We start from the raw sequence: 24,329 nt of genomic DNA, 5'->3' as shown, positions 1-24,329 counted from the left end.
CGAAAGTCCCAGAAGAGCAAACAGTCAAACATTAATATAAACTGTGCTGCACCTAAAATCCAGCGCACGCAAGCTGCCGACTCACTGCGGGCGCCATTGGTGATATTTTCTCTTTATTAATAATACTCCACAATGAACAGGTCAAACGTCTTCAAAAGTACCCGATCGCAGAGGTTAATGCTCCTTCAAGCTCCACGTACATATACATTCACCTGTCGTCGGACATGTTAGTGACAGTGCTTAGACTCAACACCACAGGAAATCATTTCGTCGCACCATCCGGTTCTTGCCATGTCTCAAGAATGTTCTTGCTCTGTTGCATGGATCGTATGTGTTTTATGTGTTTTATATTGTTTGACTACTGTATCAGTCAAATCAACGCCTTCCGTCGACGTGCGACCAAGCACAGGCGTGATGTTTTCTGGGTCGTTTCTATAAGTGTAGTTTATTCTACGTTTCGACGTTCTCTTCCGTAGCCTAATCACCAAGGTAAGAACCAGAATTATCCGGCCTGCCAAGAAAACTGCCCGTTCTAGTCGAAAAATAAACACGAATCCTACAGTCAGTTATCTCTTTTGACGCGGAAGGCTCTCTACTGTCCAAAAAACACTCTCATGTCACGATAAAATGACAACTTTAGGAGAAATCTGCCGTGTTTTGACAAAGTAGGCATTTCTGGCGTCCAATGTTGTAATAACGCAACTCATTATCATAATTGTACGCCGTCCACATCGCTGATTGGTCCGTGAGCAACGCCATCAACGGCATCAGACTGAGACGCACCACTTTCTATGTGCAGACACCGTCCATTATGTTAATGAGTTGCGTTATTACAACGGTGGCCATCAGAAATGCCGATGTTGTCAAAACGCGGCAGATTTCTTCGAAAGTTTTCATTTTATCGTGACATGAGTGTGTTTTTTGGACAGCCGAGATCCTTCCGCATCTAACTAGGTAACTCAATGAAGGATTTGTGTTTATTTTTCGACTAGAACGGGCAGTTTTCTTGGCAGGCCGGATAATTCTGTTTCTTACCTTGGTGATTAGGCTACGGAAGAGAACGTCGAAACGTAGAATAAACTACACTTATAGAAACGACCCAGAAAACATCACGCCTGTGGACCAAGCCACTTTTCTACAACGTTGGTCTATGGATCACAGAATACAACATCCATCTATTTCAGATGTGAAGTCAGTAATTCACAGAATCACAACGTTGCATGGTTCAAGAATGACCGTCAGATAAGTGAAAATGGAAAAGTACTGGACGATCAATTGACTGACGAACGATACAAAAATTGTCGGTCAATACAATCTACAGACTACTCAATCACATCTTTAGATGCATATAAAGACAGTGGTAATTATCAGTGCTGGGTTTTAAACGCAGACAATGCCGTTGTCACTAAATCTGTGGTTGTAGATGTCTCGATCAACGTGGTTCCTGGAGAACTATCTCCTATTTGTAAACATTTTATTGGTGAACGGCATTTCCATGGAAATGTATCTGAATATTTCAGTGGTGACAATGTCACCTTGCAGTGCCTGTCTGATCCTGGAAGACCACAGGTCATATTGCAATGGTTCCGAAACGACGAAACAACACCACTCAGTACGTGGGCAGAAAGAAGTAGGAATTTCAACGTATTTCCGACCAACTACTACACTTTAGATTTATCAACAGAGGAGACTGGTTCTAAGTTTAGATGTCAGTTATTACAGCCAGCTAGAAACTGTACCATAGGACCTATCACTATTTATGACGAACCAACCATCAACATTTACCCGGAAGTAACTTATGTAAATTCATCTGATCAGGCTGTCACTTTTACATGCAGTGTTCAAACAGCTGACCCTGAAGTTATAAACTATCGTTGGACAGTTGAAAAGGTTGGACATAATTCTTTGATTTCTGATTCCCAATTGTTCAATCTATCTGATGATAAAACTGTTAACTTTTCTGGATTTCAAAGTTCTGACAGCGGGGAGTACAACATTACATGTGTCGTGGATTACGGATTTAGTTCCCGAGATGCATCAGCAAGGTTGATTGTCAAAATTTTATCTATATCACCGGCAACCACTGCAAAAACACTGACAACGTCAATGATTACTCAACAAACACATGAGTTTACGATTTCAAGCAGTAATTATGTTGAAAGACCTGAAAATACCTCCAATACATACGAAGATGTCGAAACAAGCTTAACAACCGACCAAAGTGAAGGTGACCAACAACCGACTAATAACGGACAGACAGGAACAATAATTGTAGGTTCTATTGTTGGGATTTTGATTTTCATATTACTAGCCATTTCATTTATCAGTTTGTTTGTCTTTAAACTGCGAAAAAAGAAATACAAACATGGGCAAGATGACGCTCAAGGAATGGCAGCAGGGGAGGGAGCAGCTAACTTAGCACTGAAACGCCGTGAAGAAACTGCCGATTATGCAAACGCTAATTTGAGTCAAACTGGCGACACAAGTTCTGACAATGAACTTGGAAGTGTGGTAGAGGATGAGTATAATAAGTTACAATCTAGGGGAGGCGAACAATTCACAGAACCAGAATATGCCCATTTGAGTCACTTGGCAGATGAAAATCCAGGAATTAAGAGAGAATTGATTGGGGATGACGGGTATGCAAATTTGGAAAAAAAGCAATCTGCAGACGATGCTGAACCTGCATACGCCCATCTTAGCCATGTCAGCGATCGTAAACTAAACTCTTGAATTATGCTAGAAACTTTTCTAAGACTTTAACTATGCACCTTTTTTGTTTGTGCACTTCATTAATTCTATTTATTTAAGTTCCATCGGAAAACCGCGGATGCTTTTCCACCATGTGACTCTGCCAATTTGTCAAGATGCCTGCTACATTTCAATACAAATCAAAACAAATTATGTAATCAGTAGATGCAAGGAAATGTGACATGAAATTGAAATCGTTCTCTGCGTAATTGTTTTATTTACTGCCTTTTGTGCATGAGTCAAGATACTTTCGCATGACCAAAATTGTAGAAAATGTGTCGATATCTTGAACCTCTCAAATGCACTACCGTCTATAGTGGCCTATCTCTTGAAGTCTGAGACTCTTGTAGTATATACATGGAGCTTGATTTCAAAACAAATCAAATCCGGTTGATATTTTATGCTTGAGTTTGTCTCCTTGACACGCAAGGTTCATCGTAAGAACTCTTGATAGCGTATCCAGGATTACCAGTTAAAATATCAGATTCGATAAAAATAGTGCGATGAAGGTTTAATGAGGGGTTAATCAACATCTTGTACATATATAAGCACCACTCGGAGAAGCGAGGAAGCTGAGGAAACTTATCACGTTTCACTTACGCACTCTGATGATGATGACGATGATGATAACACGCTAGCTGAATATACTGTCTTTGTACCAATTATTGAAATGTAAACATGTGATTTAATGTTTGAATGGTCATATTTTTCTTCAAAAATAAAAATAGATTTTCCATGTATATAAGGAAAACAGCTAACAAATTTTAAGTTCTTGATATGACCATGGAATTTTTCATCTCTGACGATATGGGTTTGATATTTTAATGTTGTAATTTTATAAAACTATGAATTAATTTTTAAGTTTATTTACTGATTTTGTAGACTACTTAGCATATTTCTTATGTATTAAATCATCCACGATACGATTTCTTTATGTACATCATAATTATTATTTTTGAAACTGCAAAGTAAACAGTTTTATGACACTGTGTGAACACAGCAAACTTTACAGGGAAAGGTCGACTTACATTTTAAATTCACAGACAGTTTTAGGACTAACAAAATTTCAGGGTTTGAGTATTTAGATGCAGCATTTCTCACAAACTTCCTTGGCCTCACAAACTTCCTTGCCTATCCAAGGCACAATGGTGATTGATGAAAGTTAAAACATGTCTGTCATAATCTATCATCGTATAATTTAAATGTTGCAGCTATGATGATGAGGTGCATCTTGATATCGTGCACGAAATATATTGTTTATAAACAAGGAACTCGCACAGGCGCAGTTCCGACGACTATATCTCTTTAAGCCTCAACATCAAAAGGATTAAAGATAATGCTAATAATGGATGATAGCAATGAATTCGTGTTCTGTGACCTGTAACAACCTGTTGAGTACTTTGTACTACAGTCACACAAATGTGAATCTTTTCCAGTGAAAATAGGAAAGATACAGAATAATTGGAAGTCTAACAGAAAATAGTCCAAACAAAATGACTGGTAGGGTTCGCTAACATTGCATGGTAGTTCGTCTACATAATTCTTTAAATATAATTTTGCTATTGAAGAAAACACTGTCTTCATCATAATTTATGAGTCTAATTCTGCAATGTAGAAATGTAGGTACCGAATAGCCTGGTCTACATTCAGTAACCTGTGTTGTCTAAGAAAGGCCAAGAGGGTGAAAATATACACGAAAGAAGTTGATTAAATTTTTGACAAAGGAGCACCCACTCACCTCTACCGAAGGGTAACGCATGTAAATGTACCAGTTACAGACACATAAGGCCATATTCAATGTTACCTGCAGAACTGATACGAGTTGCCACAGATTTGTTGAAAGAGAACAGATATACTTGCCATAAGGAAAATGGTAGTTTCTATAACCCTTAAAAGGAAAAAGACTGTAGCAATCTAGAAGTAAAACATCCCACAGTGATCTTGTGTCTAAAACGTTTGATATCGATCAATAGTCAAGAAAATGCCATTTTATTGAAAACAAAATGATTTTTGTTGATAAATTATAATGTCAACCTCTGTGGAATGTGCGACGATTAGGGATTTTTTGTCACCATCCCGTTGAAGACATAGTTGACTTATAACCTTTTTACAAGGGGTAGGGGTTACTTGAACGAAGACACACTCAGAATCAGACAAACAGCACATTGAGTTAGGCTGTCAGTTTACTCTATGTGTACGATGTGTACATTTATTAGCTAACATATCGGTGCCATTGATATGCGACCATACAGGCGTCACGATTATCAGATATTCTGCACTGATGGCTTTCTTTTACAGTAATTGTACTTGAAGTATTAAGTATTAAAATATGTAAGGTCTTTATTAAGGAGGTACGCTACCATTCCAAAAATGTTGGGACATTCTTGAAGTTGACTTTTCTGAAATAATCTTTATGTGTACATTGCAAAGATATGAAAAAAATATGGGTACCCATGCAAAATTTTTGAAAAAACACATGCTAAAATTGACAGAAAACTCTAAATCTCCCTTTTTGCGAAATTTGCACTTACCAGCAGAATCTTTATTTCATTGCAAACGATTAACAGATCCTAGTGTGCATACCACATTTTTGCATTGCCAGGACAGCTGAATTAGGATAATCAACTAAACTTTGTGATGTCTTGTCTTAAAGATTAAATATTAGACCCTAAATTTATCATTTAACTGTAAAATTAGTCTTTTTAACAATATAAACTTCATATAAATGCACAAAATAATTTTCAAAATGTTAAAAAGTACAGCAATATCTATCAAACAGATAGTGTTCTTTGATTTAGAAGCAAAAAAAGTTGGGGTCACCACGCAAATTTGCTTGCTAAACAGCAAAAAGTGACAAAAAAGGTATATTTTGTTAGACCTGAGATTTGACCCTCTAGCTTACTGATATTATGTCAGAGTTACAATTGTTAATTATTCTCTTTCTTGATCTTTCAAAATAAAAATAACTGTCGATTTTTCAGTGCAAAAATATAATTTCGGTTGTTTTGATTCATAAAAACTTCTGAAAGAAATATTATAAGGTCACTAGCATGATTTTTTGCCATTTTGTCCTGTTATTCACGCTCACCAGGTTAGGTAGTCTAAAAGGAACATGTACATCTTCTGGACAAAAGAGGGCGCTCTCCTATATAGAATGGTAGCGTACTACCTTAAGTGACGTAAGGCCATTGGCTGAATATACTTTTTAACTTGCGTACTTCTTTGTTTCATGTGTAGTACGGTACAGTCAATTGTTCTCATGACTTTTTAGTAGAATTCCGAGTCAATTTTCTTTGCTTTAAAAAGACTACAATGACAAGATCCTTTTTCTGTACTTTTAAACGGTTTTAAAAGTAATTTAAAACTTTAGTTTTCTCAGTATTTGTTAAAGTTTGTATGTTTTGTCTCTGTGTTTTAACCAGGTATCTGTATTTTTTCTAACTGTCTTCCTTAATGGCCTTTGAAGTCATTATCAATACAATAAAATAATAAAGTAAAAGTGGTATTCGTTTTCAACCTCGTTCCTATAACATAACAAACATATCGTTCATGTACACCATTTTTCAATTTTCTATCTATTTAATTCAAAAGTGATAATAGGAGCAGTTGTTGTACTTGATATGTACAAAAGAAAAGGGCTAAAGTTTTTGCAAATAATGTCAATGGTAGACGGAGTTACTGCCCTGGATAAACTATATAACTTCTGATTACAATTCATCAGCTTTTGTGAAATACGCTCATTTTCTTTTTCTTGTAAAATTCGTAGAATTTTTAAGCTTGCCAGCAAAAAGTACTCAGTTATAATGAATGATTATAATGTTACAAACATAAACTTACAGGCCTACAGATTGTGTTGAAAGCTGAACACTATAGGAATTTGTATCTGATTCCCGGAGAAGAACAGGGTACGTATTTAAATAAGTACAAAAATACTGTAAACACAAAAAGTTAGAGGTAATGGAGCCAACAGAATGAGTGATGTTTGTGTCGGTGGAAAACTCCCGCAGAGTATAAATATTTCTGTATAAAGGTTACGTCTTGGCACAGCTGTTGTGTGTCATAGATGTGACTTTGCATATCAAAGAGTTTCAAATAAAGAATGTGTGTTTGTGACCTGTGACGATCTGTTGAACAATGTTAAGCTCTAAACAATTTTTACACATTTCACTGTCCTCTAAAATAGGACAAAAGCGAAAAATACTTTGAGTAAGATGTAATTGAAATATATGCCGTTCGAAATCGGAACAATGCTGGCAAATTTAAATTTTACAAACTTGGTATGACATTTGTATACATGACCACAACTCCTCGAGTCATTCCTGAGTACAATATACAACACTGATGATTTAATGTAAAATGTATTACATAAACTATTACTTTTTTATTAGTCATGATTCCGAATAACGCCGAATTGTTAAAAATATAAATCTCATCTACTCATATTGTTGTTCGTTGAAAAATATTCTCTGAAATCTAACAAAAATACCCATCTTTAAAGACGAAATTATTAACAAAAGACAGCTAAACGCCATCCTTGCAGGAGTCAACTATGACCACAACTAGATGATGTTCAGAGAAGAGTAGTACTTAACCTCGTTTTGTTTGGCTTTGCATACATTTCGTCAAGTGTTTTGTTTATGGTATTCCCGCTACAGAACTTCTTTTCAGTTTCGAGCCGTTGGGTACTTACACTGTTTTGATCTCTGACCTTTCTCATTTCTCTACCGTCTTTGTTTGACCCGACTGGCTTGTCAACATTTTTATTTCCTTCTTCTTATTCCCATCAGGAATGGTTCTGACTTTCTTTACAAGTGTCTCATAAAATTGCCCTCTGCGAAGGATGTATCTTTGGCCAAAATAAGCTTATTATCGGCGCTTTCGTGTCCTATATTGTCGTGTAGATTCACAATTCGACCGTCTTCCAGGCCATTAGCAGCTTCTGTTTCGTTGTCACGTAAATACTTAGTCTGGTTCTGACATTTTGTATCAACTTTTGTATGCCACATTGTCCACTAAATTAGTATAACGATTGCCTTGGACACCAACGTCTTCGAACACTGTATTGTCGGCAAACTTTGAATTTCGGTTGTTCATCATATCATCGGCGCTTCCGTATGCTATGTTCTCACATGAGTGTGTTGTCTGGTCCTTACTATGGTTGTCAACACTTTCATATGCCACGCATTCCAGTAAATGCGCAGTTTGATCATTCCTTGGGTTATCTGTTCCGTTGTATGCAGAATTCTCCGGAAATGTCGAATGTCGGTTGTTATCTGAGCCATTGACGCCATCGTATGCTATGTTGTCACGTGAATACAGATCTTGGTCTTTAGCATGGTCGTCTGCGCTTTCATATGCTATGTTTTCAAGTGACTGTAAAGTTTGGACTTGCCTCCCGTCGTCAGCACTTCCATCATTACGCGTGTTCTGGACACTTTCATGGGCAATGTTGTCTTTTAAGTAAATGTTTTTGCTTTCACTCTGTTTGTCGACGCTGTCATATGCTATGTTCTCACGTAAATGTAAAGTTTGGTTTTCCTGGGAGGGATGTGCAATAACATTAACTTCAATGTGCTGGTTCAATACTAGTTTCTTGTTGATTGATTTGTCTTTCTAGATATTGATATCCATACTGCACCTTCAGTATGACAATAGTCAAAAGTAACAGAAAGCAAAGTGTGCCGACAGTAGCTAGTGTTAGTGTTCTCATCAGTATGATCACTGCTCGGACTGGTAATATGTGGGGCTTGCTTTTGTGCCGTTGATAGAAATTGATGGATTCTGTGATGTTGACAATGATGTTGCAGTGGTTGCCGGTGGTATAGATGGAATTGACACAATCAAACTTGCTGATACATCTCGTGAACTAAATCCATAATCCACAACTTAGGTAACATTGTACTCCCCGCTGAAAGCACTTTGAAATCAAGAATTTTTCTAGCACTTTCGCCTGATCCGTACGGGCACTATCGATAATGGCTTTTCAAGTATGGACTGGTCTACAACAAGTATAATGCACTTTTAATATCGCATGACAAACTTTATATATATATATATATATATATATATATATATATATATATATATATATATATATATATATATATATATATATATATATATATATATATATATATATATGTCGGACTGGAAACAATTTAATCAGAATTGCCACTTTTTTATCGACTGGAAAGCCTTCAAGTAGCATTCCTTGTTCAGCGAAACAAAAAGAGAATAGAAACGAAACAGACAGAAACAAAACAGACAAGTAAACAAAAAAAACATTATTGAATAAGAGAGAGTGACACTAGCAAACACGCAGCAACGATAAAAAACTAAGCAAACAGGCCAATAAGTAAACAACAGCCGACTAACAAGACGGTTGAGTTGAAACGACTGAAAGATTAACAGCATGCTAGCATATGCTCAGTGCAATCAATCAACTTGCTTCACACAATCACCCCATTGATGAAATTGTGTTGTGCGCACTCTTCTTATTGCCATGGAGTGAAACTAACTTACTGAGCTTCCAATGCCGTGATACAACTCCTTTTGTGACCTGTTCGTATAAATAGTTGGACAAAAACGGATTACGTGATCGATTCCATCGGCGATTTCAAATTGCTAAAATGCTGCATTCTGTACAGCTTATTTCATAATATATTTTATCGGCCTGTCAGTCACGCCAACATGTTCTGATTAGACGAGTGCTAAAACAGGCCCCTCAACAGCATATAAGCTTATAATGCGGAGAGAGAGCGGTTTTTACCTCGCGTGCGCATGCGCGCAGCGAGGTTATGTCGCAGCGATGTCTGTCTGTCTGTCCGTCTGTGTGTCTGTGTGTCTGTGTGTCTGTCGGTCTGTCTGTTGGTCCATTTTCTCAAAAACGGCTGAACGTATTTCAGTCAAATTTGGTAGACATCTTCAGAATTCAAATGGCTAGAACTGAAAAGGTTTTGGTGGGCGTGGCTTGGATATTAATGAAGTTATGAAAGTTTTAATTTTTCTGTTACGCCGCGTATGACAAGTGAAAACAATCGACTGTTTGAGGGCGCTGTGAAATGTGCTTGTCCAGGTTGGCTACAGCTGGATAGCTCTGGTTTCAACCACGGTCCCTCCGTGTTTCAACCTCGTATTGAACATTAAAAATATGATATTTTATTACTCATTCAACTCACTATTCAAGATAAAATATCGTTTAGCAAATTAGCTTCATCCTTGGTAATTGATTGTTTCCCTCGCTGCTCGATCGCCAGAAATGAGTACATACGTTCTTAGCCCTGCGTACGATGCTGTGTGTTCCGCTACAGCTATTAATAGCCCCGCTCACCACAGCCCTGCAAAGACCCGTACGTAGAGTTGGTGACTTCAAATCCATTTTTGGACTTGACGTAAAAAGCCAAATTACTGCCGAAATTCAGCGTTCCTGGGCCCAAGTCGTATCCCTGCCTACCGCAGCTACTCGATCGCTTCCAAAAATGCCAGTCTTTTATTCTTTTATCGTAAATAACCGTCGATGTCGGCAACTCTCTCGCTAGCCCTGCGTACGTACGCGGTGTACGCTGTGCATTCCCTGTGTGCGTTCCTAACACACAGCGTACACTGCGTACGTAATACGTTCTCTACCTAGCCTCATGGCATGGAAGTGCTGATGAATAATAACTTTGGGTCAAAGGTATTGAAGTGTCCAATCAGGTTCGTGCACAGAGTCCAAGGCCATGACCTACTTCATGTACTGCTGCACTAAAACATTTTACACAAAGTGATTTCTGAATTCAGTCACTCGGCCGCGCTGATCGCTAATCTTGAGTTTTGACTGTTGATGTCGTCGTGTCGACGTTTGACTTTAAGAATCGTGTGGGTTACTCTGGACATAGCGAACCAAAAGCTAGATTATCGAAGGTTAGCGTCATAATATTTGATCAATGCATTTTTCTCTGAGAATGAGATGTAGAGTGACACTTTTCAATCTTGTGTGTGTGTCAGCGAATTTATATTCCGGCATGGTTCCGCTGAGATCAGCATAATATTATGGCGACGTATTGACAGTCTGTGTCTTTTAAGTTGCTTTTCAAGATTGTATTAGCTACAGAACCAACAATGACAAATTTTTCATGAGATTTCCATGTTGGCATTGATGTTAAATCAGGAGCAGTAGGCTAGCTCCTGCCATGCTCCTGCGTACAATAGGTCTGCGTTTCCCGGCGGTACGGTGGTAGGCCGACGGCTTGTACCACACTGTCCACAGGACAGCACGTGGTAGAGGCCGTGTGCACAACCTGTACGCAGAGCTTCGAATACACTAGACAGAGTTCGTGTTTCCGTAAATTAGGCATTGAACTTGACAATATAGGCAATAACCAGAATCATCGACCATCGCCTGACAAGTGCACCATAGTCAGCTGTACATGAGTTGCGTGGCGTGGTGAGCAGGTTCCCATGGGTATTTATTTTTTGAAACGCGTACTTCAAAGGTCACGAACTCATTTTGCTGCTACACGGCGCGGCACAGATGATTGTATCGTTTTTGGGCGCATTGAGATACTGTGAAGTAGGTCAACTCGTTCTACATGGCAATTATATGTGAAATATGCAGAATTTATACGCAAACGCGACCTCTGCCAGTTAAGAGCCTGCTCAGCCATTTGCACTTGCATCGACAGATATTGTTGGATCATAATTTTTCAAATGGTTTCTTTTCTTTTTTTTCATTGCGTAATACAGTGGGGATAATGTCAAATTTAGATAGATTGGATTAATTTCGGGAATAAAACAATGTAATGTCATAAAAGCCAATACCCCAAGAAGTACTTTACAAAATGTGCACGCGAGGCAATTCAGTTCATATCTGGTTAGATAGCAGGTAAAATCGAAGTTAGAACAAATTAAACTATTTAATACTTTGAGATAAACGTTTAACAAATAAGGACCAATAAATGCCATTATTCCCGCGATGACACTTCCCCTGTATTGCGGCTTTGTTTTATTTTGCAGATGTTGTTTTTGTTTATGTGTTTATTTTTTCGTTTGATTTTTGTTGCTTATTTGTTGTTTTTGTATATTTTACAACATTACGAAGATTCCATTGTGAATTCAAATATCGAGGAAACGTGTATCCGTTAGGAGAAGTTTACATACAAGGAAGGTGATTTTGTATTTTATGCTTCCTTTAATTGCAGTTTTCAAGACATTTATCATACATAAGTGACATTTTACAAAATGTGGATTAGCTTCATTTTTGATCATATTGATTGATAACTCAAAGACGATTACCTTTACAACTTGAGAAAGGATGATGTTATAATCAAATATAAAAGTTACTGAAGAGTGTAATATACACTCGTAAAAACTCTCAGTTACGATTTGTCAATTTACGGTCACATGGTATGCGTTATTGTGATGCTGATACATGTAAAGAGCAAGTTATCGGAAAACAGTTTCTGAAACTCTGAATCGAATATGATGTCGGAATAACCGTTGACTGGCACATTGTAGACTAGAAGAGTAATGATATCGAGGAGTTTCTCGATATTTTTTTCGAGAAAATTGGATGTGGTGTGTTAATAACACACATTGACTGGCTATATTCGTTCGGGTAATAGAACGCATTTGTGTTCTCTCGGGAATGAAAGTCGCCGTGTCGGGTGACTCTCAGGCCATCGGGGCGAAAAACGTATGCAGTTACCCTCATGGCCGGTTTGTCAATAAACGAACAAATGGCGATGTCGACTAAAAGGTAAAACACTGGGTGCTGAGGGAGCTGGAAGAATTTTGCTCAAAAGCAACTTTTGAAAAGTATGAATACATTTTGAGAGTTTTTCAGGTGGACGCAAAGCAAATTTTAAGTCCCCTATCAGCTTCATTGAGAGCTCTCAAACTTCATTTCAATGAGATTTCCAGATAATGAAAAGTCGTTCTAAATGCTTTCTATGTGTACATTCCACTGGATAATATTTGATGTTCGAGTTAACATGGTCAACGATTAAAAATAGAATGGAAGATTCAAATTTTCCCATTCAATGTTCGATCATAGAATTTAAGAGATCTCAGACTGAACTAAAATAACAATCAGTTGTGTGTACTAAACCGAACACACCAAATATTAACAAAAGTAGGCTAAAATATACGTGTATGAAAATCTAATAATATTTTGTTCATTTGCTTAGGATGTAAGTGATCGAAACTAATAAAATAAATGATAAGATGATTGTTAGTAAAATGATAAGATTGTATTTTAAAGTTGAGCTACCCAAAGTATTATTAGCGGTGAATAAAATTGCACACGTCTACTGATCTGCTTGTATATTTTCTGTTTATTTTGTTGGTAATTTTGATACAACGTTTCGTCCTAAAAGTAGGACTTCATCAGGTTGAAGATGTCTACAAAGGGAGAATACAGAGAATACGTATTATTAAGTATTGAAATGCGAAAAACACTGTTAGTAGATATTCTGGCAGGTCTATGGTGGAGGTAAAACAATTCCAAGTATTTGGTTTGTAGGAATTATCTCAAGAGGTAAGTCAGCTGGTTGGAGAAGACCCTAATCAGAGTGTTGATAGGTCTGCATGATGACATGCTGATGGACGTTCACAACAGAAATATTATGTATCAGGAACAGAAATATTATGTATCGGAACCTGCCGGCCACACTGGGCATGGTTTGATGTCGACGTTCTACATACACCACATGAGTCCTGGGAGAGCAATTTAAAATCATGAACGTGAGATGGCAATAACAGGTTTTAAATTTTATAGTAGTTTTCGGTATTTCATTGTCCTGTTCTATAAATGCGCTGAGTGGGGTCTTTTATTTCTATCCTAAATATGGTAGACATTATCAAATCGATGACTCTAAAATGATTCTTGGTGGAAAGATATCAGTTCATTTCCTTACAGCAGATGACGGTTTTTATGTTAAATTGTATTGTCACATATTCACTGATTATTTTGTTACTAAAGTTGTATAATATTCAGATAGACAACGAGTCCCTCTGAACAAATTTTCCGGTCAGAAAAATACTCTATAGTGAAACAGATACAGATGAAAAGAACGTCGACAGAGCCGCCCTGTTCCCGTGTCAAGGCGCACGAAACCCTCGGCCCAAAAATTGCAATGTCGCAATGTTTATCACTGCAATCCCTCCAACCAGCCGTCACTAAAGTCCTGAAACATACAACATGATTCAATAGTCCAGGACTTCTACTCTTGGTCTACAATATCTTACGAAAACGTGAGCAGAAATTTTCTTATTTAGATGTATGTATGTATTGTAGGTTCTTCAAGAGGTAGTTCGGACGATTATGATGCAGCATTTCGAATAGACAAAACGCTCATGTTCCTTGTGTGGACCACTCGGAACTCTATTTTTCGCTCTTGTGATCAGAACTGAGTGACGTGGAAATGCGGCCAACCGGATCACAGAAGTAAAAGAAGAGTATTGTTCCGCAGCAAGATCTCGTGTATATACATGTATGTCGATTATATTGTCCATGTTCTTGTATGAGGATGCTGATGTCATTTGCGATGGCTTCTGACTACTTTACATTTTGTACATGGACCGTGTGTATAATCTGGGGTTTGACTCTGGCTTCAGTCAAATCAACACCCTCTGTCGACGTATCGCCAAAAAGCGTTTTTGAAACGTTTGTCTTTGGATCGGTCGCAAACACTTCCTCTGTCAACCTAACCTGCCAGGTAAATAACATAGGACATGGTCAAAAGGTTGCATGGTTCAAGAACGGCCGTCAGATAAGTGAAGAGTACACATTACTTCAGAGTGATTTGATAGACCCTCAGCGGTACAGCATTGTAGGAAATCCAAATTACAACTTGTATATTTTCCAACTGTCATACCAACATGATTTTCAAGATAGCGGTCGATATCAGTGCAGAGTTTTGAATGCTGATGGTAATTTTGTTATTGCATCTAACGAGGCGAGAGTCACGGTCAATGTCATTCCAAGAGACCAATACCCCGTGTGTAATCAGTTTGTAGACGGACGTCAGTACCAGGGCAATAGAGCTGAATATTTTAACGGGGACAATGTTACCTTGCAGTGCGTATCTGATCCTGGAAAACCTGCAATGGTGTTCATGTGGTACAGAAACGATTTTGTAAAGCCTTTAAACGCTGGGACATATACAGACACATATCTTAACCAAGTCTCAACCTCACTTTAGATTTATCAACAGAAGAGACGGGTAACCAATTCATCTGTCAGCTATCACAGTCAGGCCAGAAGGATAGACACTGTACCATAGGACCTATCACTATTTATGACGAAACAACCATCAGCATCTACCCGGAAGTAACTCAAGTCAATTCAACAAACCAAGCTGTCACTTTAACTGTAATGCTGAACCAAGTGATCCAAGCATTAATAATTACCATTGGAAAGTGGAAAACATTGGAAATAATATTGAGTTAGCCATCTTACAAGTTGAGTACATGTTTGGTAACAAAACTATTAATTTATCGAGATTTCAAAGCGTTGACAATGGGAAGTATGACGCTACATGCATTGTGGATTATGGCTTCACTTTCAGAGAGGCATCGGCAAGATTATTGGTCAACATATCATCACCACTGCCCTCAACGACAGAGAGATTTTCAACCATAGCAACGTTTTCTCCTGAAATTACAACAGATGAAGATTCAAATCACCCACGTTTGACCAATACACTTCCGAGCTGATAAATACGGGGGATATGAAAACTACGATAGTTAGAAGCCAACCTGGTCAACAATCAGAAGATCTTTCGAAGACAGAAACCGTTGTCGGAGCCATCGTTGGTGTTGTAATGCTCATATCACTTGTAGTAATAATAATCCCACATTGACAACGACAGTATTAACCCTATGCAGAGAATGGTAGGCGAAGACGGATATGCTCTCGTAAATTTGGGTCGAAGAGAAGATAATGTAGCATCTGAATATGCTCATTTAAGTTCCTCGACTGATGAGAGATCAGTTGTTAAGAGAGAGCTGGTCGGTGATGATGGATATGCAAATTTGACAAGACGATCTGAAGGTGATAGTGACCCATCATACGCACAATTAAGCAATGTCGGCGAGGATAGCAAAAGTATAACAAACACGAACAAACAAAACGATGACAGAATTATAAATAAATGAAACCGGAGATAACCCTTTCAGATATCTGATAAAATATACCATATGCTTTGTATATACACGCGTATAATGAGAGTCCATGGTATATTTTTGTCAGGTAGATATATTTAAACTTTGTACATCACTGTTACATTGCTCGTCTTATAATTTCAAAATATCAGAAATTCAAATTTTATTGCGATTGACATTTTCCCTGGAAATGGCAGCAGTCTTTTTTGTATTATTTTTGTATTCTATTGAATTTCGCCATCTTCCGACTATTTACTACTGTACCAGTTTAGAGATATTATCAGATGGCAGGTGAATTCGATATTGTATTTTTCGTTTTAGTATCCTTTAAAAAAGTGACGTAATTTCCCCATTATTCCGAACTAGTTCCAATTGTATTTTACGTTAATAATAGTTCATAACTAGATACTTGGCTATGTTATCCGGAGGTTGAAAATAAGAATATTGGATGAGATAAACTTGCGCGATGACAATAAATCTGTAGCACTTTGCAGACAGTATATTTTCAGATGTGTTATCGTAAACATATAATTTGCCTCGGAAACTATGGTATGCGTACACAATTGAGGTAATTAGTTAACATGTAGTTCCCCATCAGATAGGTATATTGGTCCCCTCGAGGCGTGATCGTCAACATAACTTTCATTTCCCACATATAGAGCACTGTAATTGGTCAGATGCCGCTATCAATATCTCTTTTGACATACCTACTTCTCAATTTCTGATCATGTTTCCCAAATTGGTAACGTGTATTCGATGGGTATTTCAGACATTGTCAGGTACCACCAACGAAGCTGTTCTTCCAAAAAGGTGTTCGTGCGGGCGGGCAAATTGAAAAGTACTCAGCGGGAGAAAAATTTTATAATTACAGCGGGAATACTATACTGAGATAGCGAGGTTAAAGTAATAAGTACACAAGCGACACAGACAAGCCTTGTATAATGAAAAAAAAGGTTTAATACGTGACTATTATTGATCATATCCATAACTTCTAGACGAATAATGCCTACAGTACCCTGTGAGTGAAGTGACTTGAAAAGTAATTTGAAGGCAGAGGTTGGCATCGTTAATTACAGAACATTAAAGCTGCCGTGCGTCATAAATGTACGCAAGCAAATATTTAACGTCTGACTTACTTTTACTTCTCTTTTGAAAGTGGTTCGAGGTGGTAATTATCTTTGTAAATCAGTGATGCCTGTCCGACGATATGGTATTTTCACGAACTGAGGTTCTGCTTTGTGACTCATTTGAATTTATGACGTGCATGGTTCTCAAACTGAAAAAGAACGCTTTGAAATAAAAAGCCAGCGAGCATAAATTGTGCATTTTGGGTCATTCTTCTATCAACGTAAAGCCGAAATAACATATATAAGTTTGTCTCCTAGACAAACTTATGAAATTGCTTGCTGTTATTTAATATTGTTATTAAAATAATATGAGGGGAAGTTTAATTATTTGGCTCGGGTTTTGTTTTAAATTTATTCATATTTGTTCAATAGATTTTTCACAAGGTAAAATTGACTACGAAGTTTCCCGACTATCATGAAAATGTTCATTCCATTTCAACTTCTAACATCAGATGTCCGTAGCAATTGAGGCTGCGTTCACAAATAACGAATGGGAAGGGCTTAAGGAATCGCGATTAATTTTGTTTTCAGACCCCTCTCAATACCCTAAAACACTTTCAAGTTCGCCCATCTATATGATCAAAATTTTTCAAGTCCCCCCATTTATCATGTAGCAGCATATTTATAAGAGATGCAAGCAACGAAGAAGTAAACATGTTGGCCTATTTGGCAGTTCTGCTCGCAAATGTTCAACACTGCCTGTTATTAGCAGTTTCTAGAGCCATGCTCCTAAGGACAGTTCCTAACATGACTTTTCACTCTAAGTCTACTTGAGTTTACCCAACTCTAGCCAGGCCAATGGCACCTGCTGAACAGCACACAAAAAGACGATCATGAAGTATGCAAATTGTGAAGTAATGGCTACATTAGATGCTACTTATAAGCATTTTGCAAAATTGACAATAGGTTTGAACATTCCATTAAATATACCTTTTAATATCTGAAATGTTTGGTGTAATAATGGCAAATTTGGTAAAATTAAACATTTCCATTTAGTCACATATTTCTTCATTTAAACTAGAGTCTCTAATGTACAAAGTGTTACTTTTGTATGATTTTACGATCACAATGTAATTTTATAAAAAAATTAGAAAATCAAGCATGGTGACCCCTTTAATATTTGACTATTCCCATATGCAAGAGTTCAAACACCCTGATAACTTTCAAGTCTCCTGGTCTTCCATGTGTTGCTCTCTGGCTTGATCTCGTGTACAAGTACACTTCACTGCCATGAGCGTCACATAACCCGAACTCTTCTTCAGCTACTTCATAGTTTGAGCTATCTCTCACTGCCGGTATGCAGTGAGAGTGACACTGTCCGTAAGAAGTAGCAGGGCAGTACTTTCATAATTTTGACAATAGTTTTGTTCGGTTTATACAGCTTTGTTGTTTTTCTTCTCGCAGGCAGGGTACGCTTACCCATTCCGGACACCTGGTACCATCACTATTTTGTGGTTCAAGAGGACCCCTTTGCCTTTGTCATTTTCAATATGTTCCTTGGACCTGCTAAATTTCTTAGTTACCTTGAATGATAACGATTATTGGACCTGATTTGATGTTTTTCTTCTCCCTACAGCATGTTGAACTGTCCAGTATTAAGCTTGCCAACACAGCCTATGAATGTGTACCATGCATTTGTACCGTGCATTAACAAATGACTTTCAGTCTGGACTCTAATTCAATTATCACCCAATATTTATATACGCAGGCATTTGTCGACAAACTGAAAATTGCGTTTTTCAGCATGCTGGAGGGAGACAGCAAGAAACTGTATTTGATATATTGCATAGAAAAAAATCATCAACAGTTTCAGCTTCTGCCTCGATACTAGGCCTACTTGTGTTTATGAAAATCTATACTATTTTAGATGTTTTCGAGATAAAAGTAATGTAATGCGACAAAATGGTTCTAGATCTTGTTTAATTATTAAAACGATTGGAACTAATTTGGAATAAAATTGGATTTTCATATTTTGCAAATTTTTCAAAAGTGTTAGGTGGCATATAGCTGAATGTTGCAATACTGCAAAGTACCCATAAAAACAAGAGTGTGATATAAAAAGAAAAGCAGATGAGATAACATTTGGAGATTAAATCGACATTACTTCACTATCTATTATCCCAAATTAGTTCCAATCGTGTTTATTGATTAGATTAGAACAATTGGATGGCATTAAAATGTTATTAAATTTCCATTGAATTACCCACAAAACCTTGCAATCGGAAAAAGTAAAAAGGAACCAAAATATTTTCAGCCCCCCCACCCTAGGCAGAGCAAGACTTTTTAGTCCCCCTACTACCCCAAAATGTTCGATTGCCCCCTGAATTCCTCAAACCCCCTCACTGTGTTTTGTGAACGCAAAACATTCCACAAGGCATCAAATTTCTAAAACGTTTGATATCGAACAGTAAATGAAGGAAACTTTTACTCCTTTGAAAACTAAACTCGATTTGTTATAAAATCATGTCGATCTCTTTAGAATTCGTAACGATTTGGATCTGTAGACTAACTACGAGTGGGGATCAAGCTTATGACAAGGGTATGGTGATTAATTGAAGGAAAACACACATAGAAACAGTAAATTTGGTTAGATGATTAGTTTACTATAACTGTACAATTTTTAAATGTGAAAGCTTACATATCGGTGAGGTAACAGAATGTGCTGCTCAGAATGTGTCTTCCCCGCCAGGTCTGTGAATCTGTAATAGAGGTAGTTTCGAAACGGACGAATAGTGACAAGACTGTTACTGCACACGACATAAAATTCATAAATTGTTATATAGTTGGAAGTGTGAGTGTGAGGCCTACAGGCGCCCTAGCGATTTGTTGGAAACGTTGAATGAAGACTTTTACACTTAGAATTATAAGTTGCTGGTTTTAGAAATTGTAGTCGTAAATCTCGTATTAACTTAGAGATCAGTGAACTCGTAACCATCTTTTGTTAACTTGAAATCTGTTGAAGGGATGGTAGAAATATATACCCTAAGCCCCACTTACAGAGAGAAAACATGAATATTAAACATTAAACAACATGAGTTTCTCATAACTACCGGAAAGACATACTATTTGACCATCAAAACGAAGTTAAACTTTACTGTAATTCTATCTTGTATTGTATCTTGTATTGGCATAATTTTTCTTCATTATCGATTAAAGATGTATATCTGTCTCTTCCAAAACCAAAGCCACCACTGTTATGTCTTTCTAACAAATTAGTGTTGACTGGATTGCCCATCAGAAGTCACCGTAGGCCCAGTCTGCAGTCTGCAGGCGTCACGATAATCATAGAGTCTGTCCGGCTGGCTTTCTTTCCCAGAAATTATCCTTTCAGTATTGCGTATTAAATACTGTATGTAAGGTCTACATTCAGTGAGTTAAGGTAGAACGCGCCTCGGGGACAGACATTTGGACTCTAAAACTTTTACAATTCTGTTCTGATATACCACATGTGGGGGTTCATTTTAAAGCTCTTGGTGAAAGAAAACTTTTCAACGGCTTAGTTTTTCGAGATTCGAACTTTTTTATTTTTATCCATAGAGTTAACACAGGGATGGCGGCCATTTTGAATTTCTAATATCGGTAAATCTTGGGTATATTTGTTTCTCTAGTACCAAAATTTGCGCGGTGACCCCCTATTTTTATTCTTGATTTTGAAAGAGAATGATTGAAAGATTCCTTGAGGAAAGTTAGAGCAAAAGTTTAAGTCTTTTACTTTCGAGGTGCATACTACCTTAAGACAATTTGCCCGATGCACTCTAACATTACAATGTAGGAAAGTACATAAATTGACTGGTAATTAGTACAAACACTTACTCCACGTTCTCAGAATTCACCTATCTCTAAATTCTTAATTTCATAGCACGGAATGTATATTTTATATATGCTAGTCGCTGAATTATATGTAGATTAGCTGATTTCATCGAGATAAATATTCTCTTTCTCAGCGGATTGAAATAATATCGGTGAATATACTTCAACCTTAAAGGGAAACAGTCGTCGGAACTGCGCCTGTGCGAGTTTCTTGTTTACAAACAATGTATTGCGTGCACGATATCTAGATGCACCTCATCATCATAGCTGCACCGTTTAAATTATACGATGTAGATTATGATAGACATGTTTTAACTTTCATCAATCGCCATCGTACGTTGGATACAGTGTTCACATTGGTCGTATGGGTCCCATACGACCTTTGAGCGCAGTTTCGACGACTGTATCACTTTAAACTATAGGAAAAGTAACACAGTAAAACAAATGGTTTTCAACCTCGTTCCTATCACTGTTTAACAAACATAATTGTCTGTGTACACCATTTTTCAATTTTCTATCAATTTCACTCAATAAGTTATGAGACGAGTAGTTGTACTTGATACATACAAAAGAATAAGGTTGACTATTTTTCCATTAATGGTGACATACATATATAAGCCAATTATGTAAATGGTAGCCAGAGTTACCCCCTGGTTAAACTATAACTTCTGATTAAAATTCATCATTTTTTTATACCCACATTTCTCTGTTCTTGTAGAAATTCGAAGCACTATTAGCCTTTCCAGCACTGAGTACCAAGTTGTAATCAATAATGAAAAATACAAACATAAAGGCCTACAGGTTGCGTTGACGAGTTGAGCACTAGGAATTTCTATATGATTTCAGGAGTAGAGCAAGGTCACATATTTAACAAAAAAGTACAAATATACTGAAAAATATACAAAAAATATTCAAAAAGTTAGAGCTATTAATGGAGAAAACAAATTGAGTGAAATTTGAGTTGAAGACCCGCATAGTGTAACATACAAGTATTTCTTCATAAAGGTTACGGCTTAGCAAATCTGTTGTGGTTATAGATATGAATTTGCATATCAAAAAGTTTCAAATAACAAATGTGCGTTTGTGACCTGTTACGACCCGTTGAATAATTTGTATAACAATAACTACACAATTTGTACACATGTAATTCTCATCGGAAAGAGGACAAATGCAAAATATACTTCGAGTAAGATGTAATTAAAATCAATTTGTCGTTCGAAATCACGACAAGTAAATTCACATTTTACAAACTTAGTATGACATTTGTCCACATGAAGCGACGGTGGATATATTTTGTAACCTGAAGACCACGACTCCATGAGTTATTCCTGAGTATAATATATAACACTAGTGATTGTGTTATATATTAACACACGTCTAGGGAGGGGGCTGTAGGCGCAGAGCGGAACTGCAGCTAACAAATGTATGTGATTAAACCCACGAACTGGTATTATTCATTAGATATTGGCCAAAATGAGTCAGTGAGCTAAACGCCGTCTTTACACAAGTCAACTATGACCGCAGCTAGATGTTGTCTAGAGAAGAGTAGTGCTCGGCCTCTTTTTGTTTGGCTTTGCATACATTTCATCGAGTGTTTTGTTTGTTGTATTCCCCGCTATAGAACTTCGGTCGGTTGTTAGCCGTTGGCCACTTGCACTCTCCTGACCTCCGACCTCTCTCAATTGTCCACCGTACGCGTCGTTGTTTGACCCGACTGGTCTGTCAACATTTTTATTTTCGTCTTCTTTATTTCCATCAGGAGTGGGCCTGACTTTCTTTTCAAGTGTCTCATACAAATTGCCGTCGGCGTAGGCCGTATCCTTCACCGAAATATCATCGGCGCTTTCGTATGCTATGTTCTCACATGAGAGCGTTGTTCGGTCCTTACTATGGTTGTCAACACTTTCATATGCCACGTTTTCTAGTAAATGTAAAGTTTGATGATTTTCCGGGTCATCAGTACCACTGCATGCAGAATTATCAAGAAATGTCGAATTTCGGTTGTTATCTGAGCCATCGACACCTTCGTAAGCTATGTTGTCACGTGAATACGGATCTTGGTCTTGACCATGGTCGTCTGCGCTTTCATATGCTATGTTTTCAAGTGACTGTAAAGATTGAACTTGCCTCCCGTCGTCAGTACTCCCATCATTACGCGTGTTCTGGACACTTTCATGGGCAATGTTGTCTTCTAAGTAAATGTTTTTGCTTTCACTCTGGTCATCAACACTGTCATATGCTATGTTCTCACGTAAATGTAAAGTTTGGTTTTCCTGCGATGGACGTGCAATTACGTTAACCTCAATGTGCTGGTTCAATACTATTTCGGCGTTTCTTGTCGGTTGATTTGTCTTTCTGGATTTTGATATGCATACTGCAAGTATGACAATAGTCAAAAGTAACAGAAAGCCAAGTCCACTGACAGTAGAAGCAATGATTATCACGCTGGTGTTAGCGTTCTCTGTAGATGAGCTTGACCTTAATGTTGTTTCAGCATGATCACCGCTCGGACTCGTAATACTTGGGGCTTGTTTTTGTGCATGATCACCGCTCGGACTCGTAATACTTGGGGTTTGTTTTTGTGTCATTGACAGCACTGATATAGAAGTTGATGGATTCTGTGTTTCTTGAGTAAACATTGATGTTGTCAATGTTTTGTCAGTGGCTGTCGGTGGTATAGGTGGAATTTTGACAATAAAACTTGCTGATGCTTCTCTGGAACTAAATCCGTAATCCACGACACACGTAATGTTGTACTCCCCGCTGTCAGAAGTTTGAAATCCAGAAAATTCAATAATGTTGTTATCAGATAGATTGAAGAATTGAGAATCAGAAATCAAAGAATGATTTCCCTCCTTTTCAACTTCCAAAGATAGCTTATAACCATATGGTCACTTGTTTCAACATTGCAGGTAAAAGTGACAACTTGGTTTGTTGAATTGACTTGAGTTACTTCCGGGTAGATGTTGATGGTTGGTTCGTCATAAATAGTGATAGGTCCTATGGTACAGTGTCTGTTCATCTGGCCTGACTGTGTTATCTGACAGATGAATTTTGTACCCGTCACTTCTGTTGATAAATCTAAAGTGAAGTTGAGACTTTGGTAAAAACTTAAATCTGTGTCTGTGTATGCCCTGGTGTTTAAAGGTGTTACAATATCGTTTCTGAACCACATGAAGACCACCGCTGGTTTTCCAGGATCAGATAAGCAATGCAAGGTCACACTGTCCCCTTTAAAGTATTCAGATCTATTGCCCTGGTACTGACGTCCATTTACAAACTGATTACACACAGGGTATTGGTCTCTGGGAATGACACTGACGTTGACTTGTATCTCGTTAGATGCAATAACCAGACTACCGTCTGCATTCAAAACTCTGCACTGATATCGACCGCTATCTTGAAATGCCTTTTGGTATGAAGTTAGGGCAATGAACAAGTTGTGATTTGGATTTCCTACAATGCTGTACCGCTGAGGGTCTACCAAATCACTCTGAA

At 37.6% G+C, this 24,329-nt stretch overlaps 1 protein-coding gene across 1 annotated transcript in view; it reads right to left on the bottom strand.

The window, feature by feature from the left end:
- Positions 1-24,060, bottom strand: part of LOC139142348 (uncharacterized) — a 59,114-nt gene extending 35,054 nt beyond the window's left edge. The window contains exon 1 of the mRNA XM_070712261.1: positions 21,000-24,060. Coding sequence (XP_070568362.1) covers positions 22,367-23,470 — 1,104 coding nt within the window. The 5' untranslated portion in view covers positions 23,471-24,060 and the 3' untranslated portion in view covers positions 21,000-22,366. The remainder of the gene's footprint in view (positions 1-20,999) is intronic.
- Positions 24,061-24,329: the final 269 nt, after the last annotated feature.

The sequence above is a fragment of the Ptychodera flava genome, chromosome 10 (genome assembly GCF_041260155.1).
Source record: "Ptychodera flava strain L36383 chromosome 10, AS_Pfla_20210202, whole genome shotgun sequence".
In the NCBI taxonomy this organism is placed as follows: Eukaryota; Metazoa; Hemichordata; class Enteropneusta; family Ptychoderidae; genus Ptychodera; species Ptychodera flava.
This window is presented reverse-complemented; position numbering and strand designations above follow the sequence as displayed.